Genomic DNA, 20,558 nt, shown 5'->3' on the forward strand with positions numbered 1-20,558 from the left:
ACCTACTCTGGAAGAATGGCAAACAAAGGTGATCGACTTTATGGGACTGGCCGAGATGACGGGCAGAATCCGTGACCAGGGGAAAGAGACAGTGGAAGAGGACTGGAAGAAATTTAAAATATATCTTAAAAACAATTGTAAAATTGAGGAATGTTAAGATGTCAGGGGGTAAGAGGTAAAGAATTGCAGCAGTAATTAAAAAAAAACTAAAGGAAACTTTATGAAAGGGAATTAAGACAATGGACCTAAGGGTTGCTAAAGAACCATTAAACAAGGATGCAGGGATGGGGAGGTATGGGGAAGTCAAAAGAAAGAAGGGTATGAAATGATGATTTTGAAGCTATATTGTTCTATACTGTTTTTATTATCTGTCTGAAAAATGAATAAAAATCATTTAAAAAAAATATGAATTTTCTTGAATTATTATCTTCCTTAGTGGGTCGTGCAATTCTGAATAATGCTTTTTTTAGGGCAGGGGGCACTGGGGAAGGGTTTGTGGAACCAAGAGAACAGTGGTCCAAAAAAGCTTAGGAGCCACTGCTCTAGAGAAATTGGTGGTTGAGCCACTTTCCACTACAGTCGAGCCTGGAAGTCGAACGGCTTAGTTCCCAAACATTTTGGCTCCCGAACATTGCAACCCCAGAAGTGACTTTTCCGGTTTGTAAACTATTTTTGGAAGCCGAACTTCCAACGGGGCTTCCGTGGCTTCCGATTGGCTGTAGGAGCTTACTGAAGCCAATCAGAAGCCGCTCTTTGGTTTCCGAACATTATGGAAGTCGAACAGACTGCCGGAATGGATTCTGTTCAACTTCCAAGGTACGACTGTATGTGTTAGCTTTTTGCCCTTAGTTGCTTATTGTGAAGGCCTTTGGTTATACAGTAAATTGAATTGGGTATAATGTGTTTGCCATCATTAGTGACTTCAGATGTAACATATATATTCCAAATTGGAGCAAATGTCAAATTCTGTGCACGGGTCATGACTGACCATGTTTCACCATTCTCTGTGTGTGTGTTTTTATTTCCTCTTGAACCATGCACCTTTGTTCAGGCCAGCGGGACTTGGGAGCAAGCAAATGGGCGTGACGCCCACATGTTACTGCAGAACGAGCTCTTCCTGAATGTGGCCACCAGGGATTTTGAAGAAGGGGAGCTGCGTGGGCAGATCAGTAGCCTCCTGTACAGTGGACTTCCAGCACGGCACGAAGGTACCATTGTGTGAAGAGTGTGTGTGTGTGAGGAACTGAGCCACCCACCAGGCCTGCTGGCTAGTTGGGCTAGAACAACAGAGTCTTTGCCTAGTCCTTTTAGTTGTTCGATTAGGCAGAAGCCTGTAACCAAACCAAGAGAAGGCAAGGATGGTGGTAGGTGCCAGAGACTGGAGTTCAACATCTGGAGGAACACAGGGTCTGGAAACCAAGCCTTATAAGGAACGGTTGAGGCAGTTGGGTGTGTTTAGATTGGAGAAGAGGACATCTTCAACTATCTGGAGGGCTGTCACTTGGAAGGTGGAGCAAGCTTGCTTTCTCTTGCTCCAAAGGCGAGGACCCAAACCAATGGCTCCTACTATACATTAGGAAGACCACCTGAATGAAGCTTGCAGACCACTGGTGGTCCATGGACCACAGTTTGGGAACCCTTCCATAGATAGAGGCAGGCAAGTGCTGCCCACTGTTGGCTTAAATGTTCTGCATGAATTCAAAGCCCAGCCAAGTTTGGGATCCAAACATGCTGAATTTTCAGGTTTGGAAAATGCAGTTTAGAGGGGAAGAACTGTTTGATCTGCAGCCAGACAAATAGGCTGTTAAGTGTGAGCTACAGCTCTCATATCCCCAAGCCCTCCAACACCCCCATGCCTTGTTGCCCACCTTAGAGTTGCCAGGTGACAATGTGGCAGTGACAGTAGGTGCCACAGATGGCAGAGTCCCCCTTCCATGCAACTGTAAAAAGGTGAAGCAGCCCTATCAGAATCAAGACTTTGCTCCCTGACTCACAGTCCCCAGCCTTTGCCTGCCCACTTCCACCCACCTCACAACAACTCACAGTCCCTCCTGGGCTTAGGACCAGGCTCACTTTGTTCTTGGCTTCTCCCTTTCCATCCCCGCCCCCCAGAACATGCCTTCACCACTTTCCCCCTCAAATTCCTGCTTTTCACCAGAATGCCTATTCAGCCCTGTCTCGTCACCATCCTTCTTAACACGGCTGTCTCCCGCTTTGGGTTCTGTGTGAGGTTTGAATCCCAGCCAAACTGCTGATTCCTCCTTTCCTCGCACAAATTGGACTGCAGACTTTCTGACTACTCTCCACCTCTCTGGCCCTCCATTGGAATGTTGAGTTTTGTTAACATTCCGCAGCATCACTCTGACTCAGCCAATTGGTTTTAGTCTCTTTGCGGACATTATCTCGCCAAATTCAGATTTTGAAAAATTCCTCTAAAGCCCAAGATGACACAAGAGGCTTGTGATGCCTTAAAAACCAAGAAGCCTATTAAGATGCATTTGGCATGTGGCAGTGGACTAGCCCCTGAGCATATAACCCTTGGCTTTTGTGCTACAGAGCTTCCTGTCCCACTGGCCGGCCAATTTGTGTCCCCTCCTGTGCACACTGGATCTGCTGGACATGCCTGGGTATCCCTGGACGACCACTGCCACCTGCACTACGAGATCATAGTTGCTGGCCTTGGCAAGGCAGACGACGGCACCGTCAGCGCTCACCTCCACGGCTTTGCGGAGCTGGGTGAGCTCCGGGAGAGCAGTCTGCGGGAGCACAAGCGACTGCTGCGGGGCTTCTATGGCACAGAGGTAAGGGGAAGGGGTGGAGCATCTCCACTGCATGCAGAAGCCCCCAAGCTCAATCCCTGGCATCTCCAGGTACGCTGCGTTAGCAGCGCAGAAGCGAGCTCCCTGGGGTGCAAGCCTTGGCAATGTGTCTGGAGGTCCTGGGCTGTCCAGGCGAAAAAACCCCCTCCTTGGCCTTGCTGATGTGGTCCAAAGGAAAGCAGAGCAAGACGTTTGGCACCAGCTTGGCTGCAGGAGTTGCCAGAAAGAGGCATGCAAGGCACCATCCAACCGTCTTAGGGACTCCTCTCCCGATTTGTACAGAGTTGGCTCCTAAGCCTTTTCTTCTTCCAAAGATTAGGCCTGGGCCAGTTTGGCCTCTTCCCTTTTTTGCTTGCCATGGTATTCTTCTTGCGAGGCAAAGGGTGCATTCTCACAAAGGCCCTTAGCTGCCTGGCCAGTGACAGAGGCCAGAGTTTGCCTGCCTGTGTGTGTGTGGACACAAAACTAGCCCAAGGGGAGTGGCAAGAAGGGGCCTAAGAGAGTAGGATTGGGGCCGATGCCTTTGCCTGATGGGGTTCTCCTTCTCACCTAGGCTCAAGGAGTAGTGAAAGACCTGGATGAGGAGCTCCTCCGCCATTTGGCTCAGGGCACAGCCTTCCTGCAAGTCAGCACTAAAGCGAACCCACGAGGGGAGATGCGGGGCAAGGTCAGTCATGGTCACTCTGCTGTTTCTCTCGGGATTTTCTTGGGTTCCTCCAGACAACCTGTTTCTTGAGCATTTATCCTGGTTTGCTTGCACAAGGCTTATGCAGAGGTTAAACTATGTCCTGCCTTTACTGCAGAGTTGCTCTGTTTCTTTTGCAGGGAGGTTACACAATAATAAGCCTCCATCCTGAAGTCATCCTGATCTTCTTGTGCAGTGGCTCCACAACTACCCATTAAATCACACACTTTTCAATGCATCTGCCTGTAGGCTCTGCTTTTCCAGGGATCATGCAAGCCTTTGAGCATGTGAGGAGTGCTTTTTCTACTCTACTAAGTTCTGACTCACAAGCAGCCTCCAACAACATTTGGAATTAGGGAAGCTTTCAAAATCAAATGGTCTCATTTACAGGGAGACCTGAGACTCACTGCCCATTACAAATTAGCCATTGCAGGTACACAGAAGCATTCCAACTGTTTTTGCATCCTCAAGTTGCCACATGCGCAATAAGTTGATAATATCACTGGGTTGCCACAAGAATTGCTGAGATTATGTATGCGGATCATTTTGCACATTTAGAATGCACTACAAAAATACCCTCATCTTTCCTCGTATGCTGACCTTTGTACAACTGTTCAGTGTTTGTAGTGGTTAAAACCTCAGGCCCAAACCTCTCCCCAGACTCCATCGCTGCAGACAGTTTTCTCTTCAGCTTGGCTCCTTTCCAGTATCAGAGCCAAGCTGAGGTAAAAAAGGGGGACGGGAAGAGGGAGGGTTTGGCTTCTCTCACTCTTGCTGTCAGTAATAATAATTTTAATGGGAAATTGGTATTACATTTGATATAATTTGGCATTGATTTGTTAAAAAATTGAAAAACTAATAAATATCATTTGGCAGCAACAACAATAATTTTTAAAGAGCCAACCGTTCCTTTGTATATGAATGTCTGCACCCTTGAATGGCAAATATGGCTGCCCCTGTTTCACCCTCAAACATATCACCTGGGGAGCTGTGAACTATCCCCAGAGTCCTTTAACTCTCCACAAAAATTGCTTAGAGGTTTGTCCCTACCAGGAACCTCCAAATTGCCTCAGATTTTTCTTCAGGTAGGTTCATAGAGGTGTGAGGAGTGCCCTTGCAAACCTTGTCAAAGTGTTTTTAGTTCTGAAACTTGAAATACCCCAGGAACTCAAAATCGGCCCTTTTAGACAAATTCAGCGGCATCTTGAGGCAGAGCAGGTTATTGTTTCTCATTTCAGTTTTTACAAACTGTTCCCTGCTTTCTCCAAAGATGGAGAGTGAGAGCAGATATTCGCATTTTTGTGAAGTTGTAGCAGCAGGGTGGGGCTTTTCGATCCTGTCACAAAATGGCGCCATCCGAACCTTTCTTATCTATGAGTAGTGCTATAAATAAAGTAGAAGATCATCTGAATTTGCGGATATTCCTTGCCAGGATAGATTCTTGAAACTCTCCCTCCCTCCCAAGGACATTTTGGATAATGGTTTGAAAGACCAGAGCTGCAGAAGGCCTTCTAAACTGACAGTGGCTGAGGTCAAACAGAGAGAGAGTTTCCAAAATTATTCTCTGTCCCTTAGCTAGTGGAGAAATTTAGAAGTGTGGCTAGCTGCCAGACCCTGATGCTTGCCAAGATCTTAAATTCTACTTAACATAAGGATTTTTTGCATTCTTAGCAACTGCTCGCTGGAGGGTTTCTTCTCTGAAAGAGGCTTGCTGCTTTCAACTCCGGCGTGGCAGGCAGAAATTCAGCAGGTGAAGCTTTTCTTGACCTGGCGGTGAAATGACAGAGAGTGTTGATCTTGCTGAAATTGTGATCTTGGTTGATCTTGCTGAAACCCGGTGTGCAAGTACTCCTGGTACCGCGCATGAAAATGTAAACAGGTCTCAACCCGGTTTTACATTTGTCATGTGACCCTGGTGGTGAGGTCAGCTGCAATGCCAGGAAGACCTTGCCACCATCACGTCCCCTCACTGTGGCGTGAAGGCAGGGCTGAACTGACCTGCAGTTACTTGCCAGCCGTTTTTCAGTGCTAACTCCCCTGATGCCTTCACCGGGGAAATTGGTTAGAGAGATGTTTGACAGACTCTCATCTGCCTCAGCTTGCCTCTTCCAGGCCGGTGGCCAGCATTGACGATGGCTTCCCAGAAGCCATGCTTGGCTGGGAGCCTGCTGGCTGTTTTGGTGTCAGAAACATGTACTTCCCTCCAATTGCCTTCTGAGCCTCGTTGGACTTCCGGGTTAGCGCCTCTGGCAATGGCGGAATTCCTCTGATCGGGAGGAATTGACTCCGTGGGAACAGGGTCTGGCCACCATGGCGAAGGCGGAGACCCACTAAAAATCACAGGCAGGAGAAGCCTGTGAACCTGGGATTTGGCTGGCACCTTTTGTGCCTCCCCTACTCGTGGGGAGACCCGGTTTTGGGGATCCGGAGCAACGTGGGGTGAGCGGCGCGGTGCTTCAAATTGATTGCTTCTTTCACGGAGTGAAGCCGCATTGCTGTTGCCGGAGAGCGCTGACTTTTTCCTGTGGACAATTCTATTTTAAACAACTACCCGTGAGTAGAACGCAAAATTGGATCCATAAATGTCTTAATTTGGCACCGAAACGGGAAGGTTTTAAACAGGGAGTCCGCCTTCCCCTTTTGTAAATAGATTGAAGCAAAGAAGCTGCAAGCTAAGGTCTTGGAAAGTCTTCCGCAAAGGATTAAACTTCCATCGATTAAAACTATTAACACCCCCCCCCTTGGAAGCAGGAGAAGAGGGGGGAAATTTTGGATTGCACAAGCCTGCAGGAGAGAGTGTTGAAAATTAAATCACCACTGCTCTGAACCTGGAAAGGGGCTGCCAGTAAGATTGACATTTTGAAGTTCATTGGCTGTGAATAGAACATATCTTGACAGTTAGCTAAATAAGAGAAATATATTGTTTCCATTGTCCTCTTCTGCATTTAAAAAGGAGGAAAAGTAACTGAAAATTGAAACTATATTTACTGTTTGAACTGTGCTTAAAAGGATTGACACAAATAGAAACTGTTTCCCTCTAGGGGGAGCCTTTGAAACTGTTATAAGAGCTGAGCTGAGGGAACCAGCTGCAAGATAAGAGACTGTGAGAATCAGGGATTGACCTTGGACTATTTTAGAATGTCGACAGAAGAAGCTTTAGTGATTGCATTATGCAAGATAAGTCACTTGTTGGAACAACTCCACAAGAAGACAGATGTCATGACTACTAAAATTGATAACTTGGGACAAAAAGTGACTAATTTGGGACAAAAAGTGAACATCAATACAGAAATTATTCAGGATCTGATACAGGAATCTACTTTGACAGGGCAAATTGTCGAGAATGCGAAGGAGAAAGTTGCTGTTGTTGAACCTAAAGTAATACAAGTGGGAGCCCCAGCCTTACAGAGGCAAATTGAGGACTATAAGTTGAGGCCTTTTATGATTGAATTTAGAAAAAGTCAGATTTTGAGGATTGGAGCCCTGCCTGGACTGGAGAAGGAAAGTTGGATAGATCCCTTCATGCAGGGATTTACTGACTTTTGGGATTTGGACTTGGGTTGTGAGGAGATTGGAGCTGTGGGGGCCTTTGGATTTGGAGGAATTTTGAAACATGTCCTGAAATACCTTATGGGTTTTAGATTTAACCATGGAGATTTGGTTGACCTGTCGAGAAGGAATAAAAGCACACCATATGTTTAAAGCACATGGGTTCCCCCAAATTATCCTGGGAACTGTCATTTCTTCTTAGCTATGTCTGTGTTTGCATGAGTTATGTGTGTTTTGTTTGTATTTGTATTGATTCTTGTGAGCCGCCTTGAGTCCCGGTTCTGGGGGAAGCAGTGGAATATAAATAAATAATTTGCATAACATTGACCGCACTGCTATCCGTTTCCAAATCCGATGTGCCATCTCTGACAGCCACTGTTCCCTTAGGTGCACATTCCCAACCGCTGCGAGGTGGGCGGCATTCGGCTGGCTCCAGAGGACCCTGAAGATGAGCTTCCAGGGGACCCAAACCCCAGGGACCCCGAAGAGCTGAAGAAAGACCCCAGCTCCTGCTACTTTGAAGGGCAACACCGGCCCCATGGCGCCCGCTGGGCCCCAGAGTATGACAAGAAATGTTCCGTATGCAGCTGCCAGGTGAGCAGAAAGGCAGGGCCACCTCCTGGAAGACCGTAAGCATCCAAAAAATAATAATAACTAGGGTGCAAGTTTTGTACAAACAGGAAGGCGTCTTTGCTCACCAAAATCCCACTACAGCAGCCTTTGCCAACTTGGAGCTCCCCAGAGATAGTTGGACTCCATTTGTCATGGATGCTTTAGCTGAGATTCCTGCACTTCATGGGGTTGGACTTTCCAACTCTACAATTCTATGATTCTGTGATTTCCATCAGCCCCAGCCTGAATGGCCAAGGGTGAGGGGTGATTGGGGTCAGGGATGTTGGGATGTGTCCAGGGAGACGGGGGCATCAGGCAGGCCCCCTGCTGGCTCCAGCCCACCGGCCAGCAGCTGGGCGAACTCCGGTTCTCAGAACAGCATCAAAACTGTGACTCAAGCCTCGGAGACCTTTAGAGACTGAGCACGCAAGCCAGCAGAGATAAGAACTCTTTGCAACAGAAGTGGCAGACAGAGGCATATGTAAGCATATTTACAAGCGTTTATTCAGCATTAGAACAAAGGAAAAACATGTCTGCTTCCCTTCATGTACCAGCAAACAGCAAAGGCAAAAGCTATATACAACGGAAGTTCCCAGCTGACTGTGCTGGAAGTAAACAGACATGTGATATACAACAACTCCACGTGCCTGTTTTAAAGGTGGAACGGAACTATATCCTAACATCAGCCCCAGCCTGAATGGCCAAGGGTGAGGGGTGATTGGGGTCAGGGCCAGCCTTCCCGTAAGGTGGGAGAAGCAGCCACCTCGGGCAGCACCCTCATGGGTGCCCCACCTGTCCTCACACCTGCAGTGCTGGCATTGGCACTGATTTCTGGGAAGATTTCGCGAGATCTCACCGGAACCTGCTGGCATTGCCAATACTTCATGCCACCACAGTGCAGCCTAGGGAGGGGATGCTTCGACAGACATGGCAATGGAAGGCTGGACTGGCACTTCCTGATTTGATTAAAGCGGCGAAACGGGACACACCGGCCCTGATGGGAGTTGTAGTTCAGTAACATCTGGATATGTCAAGGACTGGACTTTCTACTGAGTTACGATGGTCCTTCTCTGGACTGTTGCTCTGTTGTGAAAGGAGATTAATGCTAACACCCACATGCTCATTCAGAGCTGCCGTTGTCTGAATAGCATCGGGGGGTGGGTGCAGAATCACAGCCGCTCCTCAAAGTGTATCACTTCTAAGAAGGTAAGGGTGTAAGGATGGGCATGCAGGATCAGAACCCGGGTTGGAAAGAAGCAGATTCTCCAGAGCTGTGTGAATGGGATTTGACACCTTCCTTTCTCTGCATGCTGCTTTTCAAGTCAGGCTTCCGAGGTGGAATGACTTCTCTTCTTGTTGCCTCCCCTCCCCTATCCTGCACCATAGAAGCGCACTGTTATCTGTGACCCTGTACTGTGCCCGACGCTCAACTGCTCCCGGCTAGTGCACCTGAGAAATCGTTGCTGTCCTGTGTGCGAAGGTAACATGGGGTTGAGCGGGGCCGGGTTAGAAAGTTGCAGAAGGAGAAGGGAGTTGGGAGGAGGGGGTTCTTAGTCTTATATGTTGCAAATATCTAGAGGGATCCAGAGGTAGGGAGCATGATGCAGAGCAAGACTGAAGTCTTGCCCCTGGATTAGGTATGTAAAAAGTTTCCATTCTGACATATTCATCAGAGTCAGCACTGTTTCCATTCCACTGCAGTTCAGTTTCTGCCAAATCCTAAATTATTTGCCTCGCTTCCACTATTCAAGTAACTATATAAGGTTTCCTTTACATAACTTACACGCATTTGCCCTCCACCCCTGGCCTAGATTGCCACAGGTTTCTCACTCCTGTGGTAAGAGGACTTAGCAGTTCCAAACACAGCGACTGTTGCTGCCCCTGCCCCTATCTATTCCCCATGATGCTTTCATGTCTTCCTGTCTCTCATCATATCTTCCTGAGCAGAGGAGAAGGAAACTCCAGGAGGACCAAGAGCTGCTGAGCGAGCCCAAGACAGCAGCGAAGGTAAGGGGAAGGGAGGAGAAGATTTTCTGCAAGCAGAGGTGGATTTAAGGCAGAATGACCAGTTCCACCACCCTGGGCGCCAGGCCTAGGGGTGCCACAGTGTCACAACTAGCCAGCAGTGGCTCCCAGTTGGAGGTCCGTGGACCCCAGAGGGTCTGTGAGACCCACCCAGGGGGTCTGTGGCCCCATTCACATAGCAATAACTACCATAGAGGTATCAGAATCTCCAAAAGCAGGGAGTCCATGGCTTGGCTTTTGAAAAATGGGGATCCACAATACTTAGCTAATTAGGAACTACAGACTTAGTGAATTGAGCAGAATGGAAGGCAAGAGGCAGAGGGGGTGCCAAATTTTGTCGTCGCACAAGGTGCCACTGAAATTTGAAAGACCACCGCCTGTCACTGCTGCAAACCTCCTGCAAACCTGATAGCCGGCAAACCTGGCTATCCACGGAGAATGAGAGATCCAAGCGAGGCGTTGCATCAGTGGGGACGGCTGGTCCACTAGGGAGAGTGGGGCACTGCCCCTCCAACCACAGCCTGCCCTGAGCCAGCCCCATATTCCCTACCTTCTTACTTACAGCCAGTTCCAGGGGGCGGGGGGAGTTCTTGACTATCCTCCTTAGTCTCAGCAACTCAGTTTGAGGAGGAGGATGGAGACAAAACTAGAAGGCGTTGGCTCTACCTGACATAAGCTGTGGCGCCAACTCCTATTTAGGCTACCGGTTTTCTGCCAGAACCGAACCAGCCATTAGGCAGGGTGAGGCCACTTCCTCAAGTGGCAGAAGACCTCCCACCCCCCACCCCCGGCAGCACAGTGCTCTGACATAGCTCAGTCGGTAGAGCATGAGCCTCTTAATCTCAGGGTCACGTCCCATGTTGGGCGAAATATTCCTGCATTGCCGGGGGCTGGACTAGATGACCCTTGTGGGCCCTTCCAAATCCACAACTCTATAATTCTGTAATGCACCTCCACCAGTGGTGGAGAAGCTGCATCAGTGCCAATTTTGAGCCAGGTCATGTCCATTTTGGGTGAGATCTAGCCCGAAATCATGTGAGATCTTGCGGACTGTGCAAGATCTTGTGCAATTTTGGGTGGGATCTCACCCCAAATCGGCATGGAGTGAATTCTCATTAAAAAAGCCACATCATCTCCTTGCAAACCGATTGTAAGGAATGCTCAGTAAACAAGTCTCCATAATCTACCCTTTTAGAGCATACCTGTTCAGTACAACGTGTCCTTCAGCTCGAAGAGCAATGCACAAGCCCCTTTCAAGACTGGGGAGATGCACTCTGACCTTCCTTCTCCCACTGCAGGCTGTTACTTTGAGGGTGACAAGACGTGGCGAGGAGCAGGCACCCACTGGCACCCCGTGGTCCCCCCCTTCGGCCTCATTAAATGCGCCATCTGCACCTGCAAGGTGGGCTCGTCAGCCAGGCCCTTGAGAGACGCGTTCAGAGGAAGCCAAAGCTCACGACCAAAGAAAACCCTCCTCCTCCTCTCCTTTGCTTCTCAAATGCTTTGTTTATGCTGGGGTAAACAAGAAGCTGGTCTGTGGGCTTCTTTTAAAGCTTGGTGGCCATCACTGACTCATGGACATCCAAACGAAGCGGAATTCTGGATGGATAAAATAAAGTACTTTTTCATGTAGTGCGGTTAAACTATGGATCTCACTTCCATAGTAGCGTTTTGAGAGAAGGAGAAAGAAAAACTTTTCTCTGTTTGTTTTCTCCATGCCATGTATAATTTTATAAACTTCTTTACTAGTCATTTTCTTTAAACTAAAAGTCCCCAGCGCCACAGACTTTCTTCATAGGGGTGCCTCTCCAGCCCCTTGATCATTCTTGCTGTCCTTTTCTAAATCTGTCTTTATAATAATAATAATAATTTTTTATTTATACCCCGTCCATCTGGCTGGACTCTGGGTGGCTCCCAACAGAATATTAAAAATGCAATAAAACATCAAACATTAAAAACTTCCCTAAACAAGGCTGCCTTCAGATGTCTTCTACAAGTCAATACTTTATTTCCTTGACATCTGATAGGAGGGTGTTTCACAGGGTGGGTGCCATTACTGAGAAGGCCCTCTGCCTGGTTCCACGTAACCTCACTTCTCACAGGGAGGGAACTGTCAGAAGGCCCTTGGAGCTGGACCTCAGTGTCCGGGCTGAATGATGGGGGTGGAGACGCTCCTTCAGGTATACTGGGCCAAGGCTGTTTAGGGCTTTAACGGTCAGCACCAACACTTTGAATTGTGCTCAGAAATGTACTTTGTGTACGCATACACATGTGTGCATGTGTGTACCTTAAGGTTAGTTTGCGCATGGTGCTCTGACCCTAAGGCTCACAGTCTGTACCTGTCCACACTCTTTGCACAGGGCGCCACGGGGGAAGTTCACTGCGAGAAGGTCCAGTGCCCTCACCTGACCTGCAGCAACCCCATTCGGGCCAACCCATCGGACTGCTGCAAGCAATGCCCAGGTGAGCCAAGCGTTCTGGGACAGCAAGCGGAACCAAGCCGTACTCCACCAGCTGCAAGTCCTTTTGCTGCCACAACTCTGGTTGTTCACGTGGGGTGGGATACAGGGAGCAGCTGCCCCTGTGGTTTTTCCCAGCAGGAAAAAAGAGGTAGGGAAACCTGTGGCCCTGCGGATATTGCAGGACTCCAACTCCCAGCTCAGTTTCTGCCAAGGGCACAAATCCAATTGCTATAAAGGCAAGGTGCAGGTTACAATATGCAGCAGATACTTAAGAGTCATTGGTGCATGGCTAAGTGCAAGATAAGACATTGGTCTAACAGCGACAGCTTGCTGGTCCCCCTATTCATTCGCTGAGCTTCTGCCTCTGCCATGACCAGTGGCGTAGTGTGGGGGTGCAGGGGGGCCAGCCGCACTGGGCGCAACATTTTTTTGGGGGGGGGCACTCGCGCTCGCAGCTCTCTGCCCCTACCTGGCTCACTCACTCTCTCTCACTGCAGTGCTGGCTGTGCGAATCCGATCCGAGCTGCTGGGTCGCCGCCCACTGTGGAGGGGGAGGGTGCCAGGCGTGCGTTGCGGTGCGGAGCGGAGAGAGAGCGAGGGAGGGACTATCTGGGGGAGGACAGTGCAGCGGCCGCCCAGCTCAGCGCTGAGCGCGGGATAGAACCACACCCGACCAGCCCAGGCAGCAGCAAGAAGAAGCTGGCAGCGGTGGCAGGTTAGGCGTTAGGGGCGCAAATTACTTGCCTTGCCCCGGGTTAGGGGGCACAAATTATTTGCCTTGCCCCGGGTGCTGACAACCCACGCTACGCCGCTGGCCATGACAGCTCAGAAACTCAGGAGTTGTTGGAGGCCTTCAGTTCAGAGCATTCCCAACAAATAGCTGCCCAGCCTCTTGCAAGAGACTCTTGAAGGTGCAAGCAAGACCACAGAAGCCTGAAAAGGCAGCTGCTGCCAGCAACAGCAGTCCTCCTGCCTGCCTTTGCGATGAGTCACTCATTTAGCATGCTCTGGAACTCCCTGCCTATTGACAGCAAGCAGGCGCCTTCATCATACTGCTGGAAACTTTTCAGTTTCAGTGGGTCTATTCAGAGGCAAGATTTGGCTGCATTTCTGTTTTTCAATTTTTTAAAAAATGTTCTACTGTTCATTGTTCTTGACTGTTTTTTTTTAGATCCTTTTAATTTAATTTAACCGTCTTAAATGTGTTTTTAATTTTATTTTATTGTGATGTATCACTGGCGTGTTCACTGCCCTGGGCTCCTTTGCGAGGAAGGCTGGGATATAATTTAATAAAATAAACATAAATTAAATTGTTCTTTTTTCCTTGATGGAGCAGAGCTGTGCCTGGATTGTGCTTTTTCGGATGGCAGTGGGCAGCTCACACAAATGAATATTCCTCTACACACACACACAAAGAAGCATCACTGCACCTAGCGTCACTGAAACTAGCATGTCAGGGAGAAGGACGTGCTAGAACGTATATTTGATTTTTGCAGCGGGGCAAGCTTACAGTATCTGAAGTGGTTCAGCCCAGACACAGACCGCTCTGCCTCTGAGACCTTTTAAACCAGTCATAGGTGTGTCCTTAAACGCCACTGTCATGGGAGTCGACCAAGTCAGTATTGGGAAGGAAGCCTAAATCTTTCCTTTGAATTCTGTGTGCGTTTTGTTCTTGGTGACCTCATGATTTAGGCATTTCGGGATTTTTTTTTTCCACCAGGGAGTGTTCTGGGGCTCCTGGCCGCATCTTCCTCGCCCTTCCAAATGTTCTCTCTGTGTTCTTTCCGCAGCCCCAGAGAGGATTCCCTCTGCCCTCTCTGACATGATGCAAGCGGATGGACCCAGGGCCTGCAAGTTTGGGCGGCAGTGGTACATGCACAACGAGAGCTGGCACCCCACTGTGCCCCCCTTTGGGGAGATGAAATGCATCACCTGCTGGTGCCTGGTGAGTGAGGGGCAGAAGGTGGCAGAGGAGGAGGGAGCTGAGCTGCAGGGGTAGGACAGCCCCAGGCCCCAGGTCCAGGTGGATTTTGGGAGCCTAGCTTCAGTGCACTTTCTGTAGACTTGCCCTGGCCACCAGCACCACCTCATACCACTCAACGGTCCCGAATTGAGCAAAGCATCCCGGAATTGCAGACTCCATCCCTGTTTCCAATTTGATCCTAGAATGTCCTGTTTTTCGATCCGGTACTCTGGTGGGCTCACACCAGAGACACTCAGGTTGTTGCTGTTTTTGTCTCGTGCTAGTCAGCCAGCTCCAGCAAGAGCTGGGGATCAAAACATGAGCATCCCAATTTTGATCATCAGCGGGATGCTGGAGGGTATGCCACCCCCAAGTTTTGGCTGTAGTGTAAATGCCTCCTGCTGTCCTTTTTTCAGTCTGGGGAGACTCACTGCCAGCGCCAAGAATGCTCTCCTGCCTCTTGCTCTGGAGGGGAGAAAACGGAGGACAGCTGCTGCTCCAAATGCCACGGTCAGTAGGAGTGTAGCTCTGTGTAATATAAATGTAACATTATTATGATAATCATTATTATCTATGGACTTCTTCAGTGGGCAGAATATTTTAGTCCTGCCTTTTTATCAATATGAATGTGTTCTTATCTTTTTACTGTTTTAGTTCTGTGTTCCTTTCTGTTTTATAAAAGTTGAGCTAATAATTGTAGAGTTGTAGAGCTGGAAGGGACCACGAGGTCCACACCCAGCCACCCTGCACAGCAGGAATTTTTTGCCCAATGTGGGGATCGAACCCACGACTCTGAGATTAAGAGGCTCATGCTCTGCTCACCGAACTATCTATAATAATGAACTGATGAGGACAGCTGTCAGGTGGAAGGTCTTGCTCAACAGAAGAGGGTTAGATTGCAAATGACTGGCCTTCTTTTCCAAACTGCAGGACGAGTGATTTCATGGGGGCCTCAGCTGAATCTGCTGCTGAAAACACAACTTGGAGGTTTCCAAGTTCCAGCTCCCACTAAGCAACACGTGTGCCCCTAAGATTGTGTTTCCAGTTCCCACTGCACACACACACACACACACACACACACACACACACAAACACACACACAATTTGTTAAGCCTGCCTTTTTCACCTGGACTACACCTAGAGAAGTCTGGGAATGTTGTGGCTAGTAGGAGAGGATATATTTCTTAAATATTATCCTTCTTTACTAATGCTAGTGAGCCATTTAGCAGAGCATATTCCCCCCTATACAGCAGGAAGCTAGTTTGCAGATTCGTTTGAATCTCTTTAGTTAAGCAATCCAGTCTGGCATGCCCAGATTGGATTATTCCTGGTAAGACCCCTTTTGACCCCTCTTAAAAAGAAACAAAGACACAACAGTCTTCCTTAAACAGTAACAAGAAGTTTACTTACATTCAGTTCACAGTATGATCCCTGAAGGCAGGCTTTAGCTTGTAGTTACAGAAGAAGGTGTGGATTTATCCCATAAGGGAATTCATCCCATGAGCTGCTGGCAGAGAGCCAGCAAACAGCATCAGGAAACAGGCATCAAGAAGGAAACATCAAGAGAGGAAGATGGCTGCGTGACTGGCCCATTTTGTGGGGTCTGCAAGGGTCATGCCCACCTACTGTATACTTGAAGGAGCGTCTCCACCCCCACCATTCAGCCCGGACACTGAGATCCAGCGCGAAGGCCTTCTGGCGGTTCCTTCATTGCTAGAAGTGAGGTTACAGGGAACCAAACAGAGGGCCTTCTCAATAGTGGCGCCTGCCCTGTGGAACGCCCTCCCACCAGATGTGAAGGAAATAAGCAGCTATCTTATCTTTAAAAGACATCTGAAGGCAGCCCTGTTTAGGGAAGTTTTTAATATTTAATGCTGCATTGCTTTTAACACTCGATTGGAAGCCGCCCAAAGTGGCTGGGGAAACTCAGCCATAAATAATATATTGTTGTTGTTGTTGTTGTTGTTGGACTTCTTTGCCAACACACAGTATGTGCAGCAACTGGAGCGTAGAAATACAAGGCTGTCCTCAATATCTTTGCTTATTTTTGTTTTCAAAAACGTGACGGTCAAAAGCTGCAAGCCATCACTCCTCACCAGCAGCATACAAAACATTTAATCAACTTAAATAATCAATTATCCTCTCACATTCCTTCCTGCATCCAGTGCAGAAAGTAAACTTCCCTTTTAATTAAACAGGTGTACAGCTAAGTAGGTCAATCTGCAAACCTATACCTGTGAGCTTTAATTATCCAACCCTGTTCTTGCATAGCATCATTGACCACATTAAGATAAAGAAAAACCAACACCTACCTGGTCACATGCAGGGGGAGGATGCTCCAGACCAGGTGTAACAGGAACGTCAACTGGCTGGATCAACATCCCCCTGTCTGTGTCAACGCTAGGCAAACAAGGAATGTTGTATTTGACTGCTACAAGGATTACATCCCACAAGAAGGTGCAGAGTCTATTGCAAAAGGAAAAAAAACGGAACACAACGAAGGCAGCTTCCAGTGTAGCCTTCCTTTGCTTTGAGTCCTGCCTTCTTGTTTACTTAAAACCTCCCCCCCCCCCCCAATTGCCTTGCAGCACCAGATGACACTCAGGAGATGCCACGAGATGAAGCTAAGGATTCCTGGAGACACTAGCTGGCTGGCTGGACCAGGGAGCCCAGATGTCACGGCGGGCACTGCCAAGTGCTGGTAGAGCTGAAGAACAGGGCATTTTGCAGCTGGCACTTCGCAAGACCTCCCCAAACCCCTCCACGTTGTGTTGGCTTCCTAAGTCAACAGAGGAGAGGGGGAGACTTCTGCTCTTGCCACAGAATGAGCAGCCATCCTTTTGAGTGCCTGGCACACTCTTGGCTCTTTGCTCCCTGGCACCAGCCTGGCTGTCGTATATATTTTGGACTGGCATCTGCAAAAGGAGATGGGGGATCCACACACCTCTTGGGGACTGCAGGTGGATGTCAAGCAAGGCTATAATTGCAATGGAGAGGTGTGCGTGGCATCATCTGTCGTGCTAGGTAAAGCTGTTAGCCCCCTTCTCAGGATGAGGTCTTGGAACGCAGCTGGGAACCCTTGTATAGGACTGCAACAAATTCAAGGGTGCAGTACCTCCATCCAACTGTTTCAGATGGCTTCATGGCTCCAGTTCGCCTTACGTGGCTCACCCCCAGACCAACCTGTATATGGTGTAAAATTGTCACCCTCTGCTGCATCTTTTTGGGGTCTGTGGTTGGGAAGGACTTGTTGTGTAATTTATGGTTTCCACGGGCAAGTTTCTGTTTGCTCCCCGCTCATCTCAATGCGGGAGGATTGTTACGGGAGATGGTGTATTTATTAAAAAAAAAGAAAAAGAAAAAGAATCAGCGGAGAAAAGCTAGTGAGCTTTGGCAAGTGTTTTTGCAATTTCCCACCCTATCCTAAAGGTGTTTCTGTTGACTCGGATTGATGGCTTCAAGTTACAATGAAGGAGATTCTGACTCAACATCAGGAAGAACTTTGTGGCAGTAAGAGCTGTTTGACAGGGGAACGATCTCCCTCGGGAGGTGGTGGGCTCCCCTTCCTTGGAGATTTTAAAGCAGAGGTTGGATGGCCGTCTGTCATTGATACTTTAGTTGAGATTCCTGCAATGCAGGGGGTTGGACTAGATGACCCCTTGGGTCCCTTCCAACACTATAATTCCATGATTCTTCATATTGCACTCTTGGGCACGGTCGGAGTAGAGCGCTGCCCTTACAAGAAGAACCTGCCGGACCAGGCCAATGGTCCATCTAGTCAAGCATCTTGTTCTCATGGCAACTAACCAGACACTTGTGGGAAACCCGCAAACAGGACCCGAGTTCAAGAGCTCTCTTTCTTGCTGTCGTTTCTAGGAACTGGTGTTCATAAGCATTTGCTGCCTCTGGCCATAGAGTCAGGATGACTAGTAGCCATTGATAGCTTTTAGAACCATGAATTTGTCTTTGGAAGCGATTCAAGTTGGTGGCCAAGCCTGCCTCCTGTGGGAGGCAGTTCCAAAGGTTCTGTGCTGTATGAATAAGTCCTTTCTTTTATCTGTCTTGAATCTTCCAACGTTTGGCTTCATTGAATGTCCATGAGTTCTGGTTCGTGTCACCTCTCAGGGCTCATCCATAATTTCCAGAAACGGGACCAAGAGGTTTTCCTTTTGTCTCACCACTTCCCTCTGGACCCCCCCTGCTGTTTACCACTGAATCTGAACAAACGTCACCTGGGTTTTCTGCAGATCAACCTTTACAGTGGTACCTGTCGATATGAACAGGATCCGTTCCAGAGCCCCGTTCGCATCCTGAAGTAAACGTAAGACATGACTGCAGGTCTCCGTGTGCGCGGGTCGCGTTTCGTTGCTTCCGCGCATGCGCGTGACATCATTTTGAATGTCTGTGCATGCGCGAGCGGTGAAACCCGGAAGTAACACACTCCATCACTTCCAGGTCGCGGTGGAGCGCAACCCGAAAATACTTAATTTGAAGCTACTTCAACCCGAGGTATGACTGTATTATGATTCAGCAGTATACAATGGGTTTTCCCAAGGACAGTGATGGGTTGGGCCATAATGTGTGTGTAAGGGGAGGGGGACTGCTGGGGCAATCGCCCTGGGAGCATTTTTGGGGGGATGCACCACTCACTCCATCCTCCCTGAGCCAGCCCTGCACCACTTTGTGAGGCTGGGATTTGATCAGAGTTGGGGAGGATGGTCTGAGAAGGACTTCCTGCACCCTTCGATTCTAGCCTCACTCTTAAGGGGCTGCGATTGAAGAGCGTGTGACGGTTGTGCCCTTCTCATTCTGCCTTCCCCAAGCCTGACCAGATCCCAGCCTCACAAAGCGGCTCAGGGCTGGTGTCACTCCAGCGGTGCTGAACCTCTTGAACCCATGCCTAGAAATTACAGGACAAACAGGAGTGTGGAAGAGTCTTCATCTTTTTCTTGAACTAAAAAGTCCTAAGCGCTGCAACCATCATTTGGGTGGCCCTTTGCCAAACTTTTTCCAGCTCTGCAATGGGTTTTTTTAATCTACATCTGTTGTGGACAATGATAGCTTGCAATTCCGTAGCAGCAAGCCAAGCCGTGTGCCACCCTCAGGTGCGTTTGCAGCTCCCTGATTCCTCGTCCTGAGTTGCGCTAGCTCAGCTTAACACAGTGGTTCTCAAACTTTTTTCTCTGGGCCACACTTTCATAATAAAAACAAATGGATTATTGACAAGGTAGAGGGTAAAGGTAAAGGACCCCTGAATGTTTAAGTCCAGTCAAATTTGACTACGGGGTGCGGTGCTCATCTCCATTTTCAGGCCAAGGGAGCCGGCGTTTGTCTGCAGACAGTTTTTCCAGGTCATGTGGCCAAAACATTGGAAATCACAACTAAGATTGTCCTTGATTTCAGTTGATGCTCTTGCTCTCATTTTGAAAAGATATCTATCCATATTCTGCAAATAAAAAAATAATATTTTGATACTGTACTATATTACACTGAAATGTTTAAACGTTTCTTTGATGGTCCTTGAATCTTCCTGCCACGCACTGCGAGAAGCACTGACTTAAACGGGACCATTCTTTGCAGTCATTTGGTGAGTCTAGTAATTATGGAGTTGTTACGCCCCCTGGTGGAAGGGATGAGTTCAGATTTGCCCGTAGCACTTTCTCCCTGTTTCCCATGCAACATGTGGTGTAGGGACACAGGGCACATGTTTAATATTTGGTGACTAAGGATGGTGAATATAACAAGCCAAAGCAGTGGGCTACTTGCATAGGGTTGGGTACCACAGCCTGCCAAAAGATTTGCAATAAGAACATAGGGAGTCATGCATACTCTCCATCATGTCTCTGATGAAAATAGGGGTGTCCTATTCCCTTCTTCTTCTTCTTCTTCTTCTTCTTCTTCTTCTTCTTCTTCTTCTTCTTCCCTGCCCATCTTAACAGCCTGAGCAGCTTCCAACATATATAAAAACATAACAAGACATTAAATGTTAAAAAACCCACTTCCCTATACAGGGCTGCCTTTAGAAGTCTTCTAAATGCCGTATACAGTGGTGCCTCGCAAGACGAAATTAATCCGTTCCGTGAGGCTCTTCGTATAGCGGTTTTTTCATCTTGCGAAGCAAGCCCATTGACAGCTTAGCGGATTAGCGCTATTAGCGGTTTAGCGGCTTTTAGCGGATCAGCTGATAAGCGGCTTATCAGCGGATCAGCTGATAAGCGGCTTAGCGGCTTAGGAAAAGGGGGGGAAAGGGAAAAAAACCTTCAGGAACTCGCAAGACATTTTGTCTTGCGAAGCAAGCCCATAGGGAAATTTGTTTTGCAAAGCGCCTCCAAAACGGAAAACCCTTTCGTCAAGCGGGTTTTCTGTCTTGCGAGGCGTTCGTCTTGCGGGGCACCACTGTAGTTACTTATCTCCTTGGCTTGGGGATCGCATAGCTCCATGGC

General features: G+C 48.4%; 1 protein-coding gene across 1 annotated transcript in view; it reads left to right on the plus strand.

Moving 5' to 3' along the window:
* The window catches only part of CHRD (chordin), a 56,995-nt gene extending 37,393 nt beyond the window's left edge, over positions 1–19,602 (plus strand). Inside the window, exons 13-23 of the mRNA XM_079977744.1 lie at positions 1,052–1,208; positions 2,557–2,801; positions 3,373–3,486; positions 7,441–7,647; positions 9,052–9,145; positions 9,613–9,672; positions 10,989–11,092; positions 12,051–12,153; positions 13,943–14,097; positions 14,532–14,625; positions 16,704–19,602. Coding sequence (XP_079833870.1) covers positions 1,052–1,208; positions 2,557–2,801; positions 3,373–3,486; positions 7,441–7,647; positions 9,052–9,145; positions 9,613–9,672; positions 10,989–11,092; positions 12,051–12,153; positions 13,943–14,097; positions 14,532–14,625; positions 16,704–16,762 — 1,392 coding nt within the window. The 3' untranslated portion in view covers positions 16,763–19,602. The remainder of the gene's footprint in view (positions 1–1,051; positions 1,209–2,556; positions 2,802–3,372; positions 3,487–7,440; positions 7,648–9,051; positions 9,146–9,612; positions 9,673–10,988; positions 11,093–12,050; positions 12,154–13,942; positions 14,098–14,531; positions 14,626–16,703) is intronic.
* The last annotated feature ends 956 nt before the right edge of the window (positions 19,603–20,558 follow it).

Source organism: Podarcis cretensis, assembly GCF_951804945.1.
Source record: "Podarcis cretensis genome assembly, chromosome: 5".
Taxonomy (NCBI): Eukaryota; Metazoa; Chordata; class Lepidosauria; order Squamata; family Lacertidae; genus Podarcis; species Podarcis cretensis.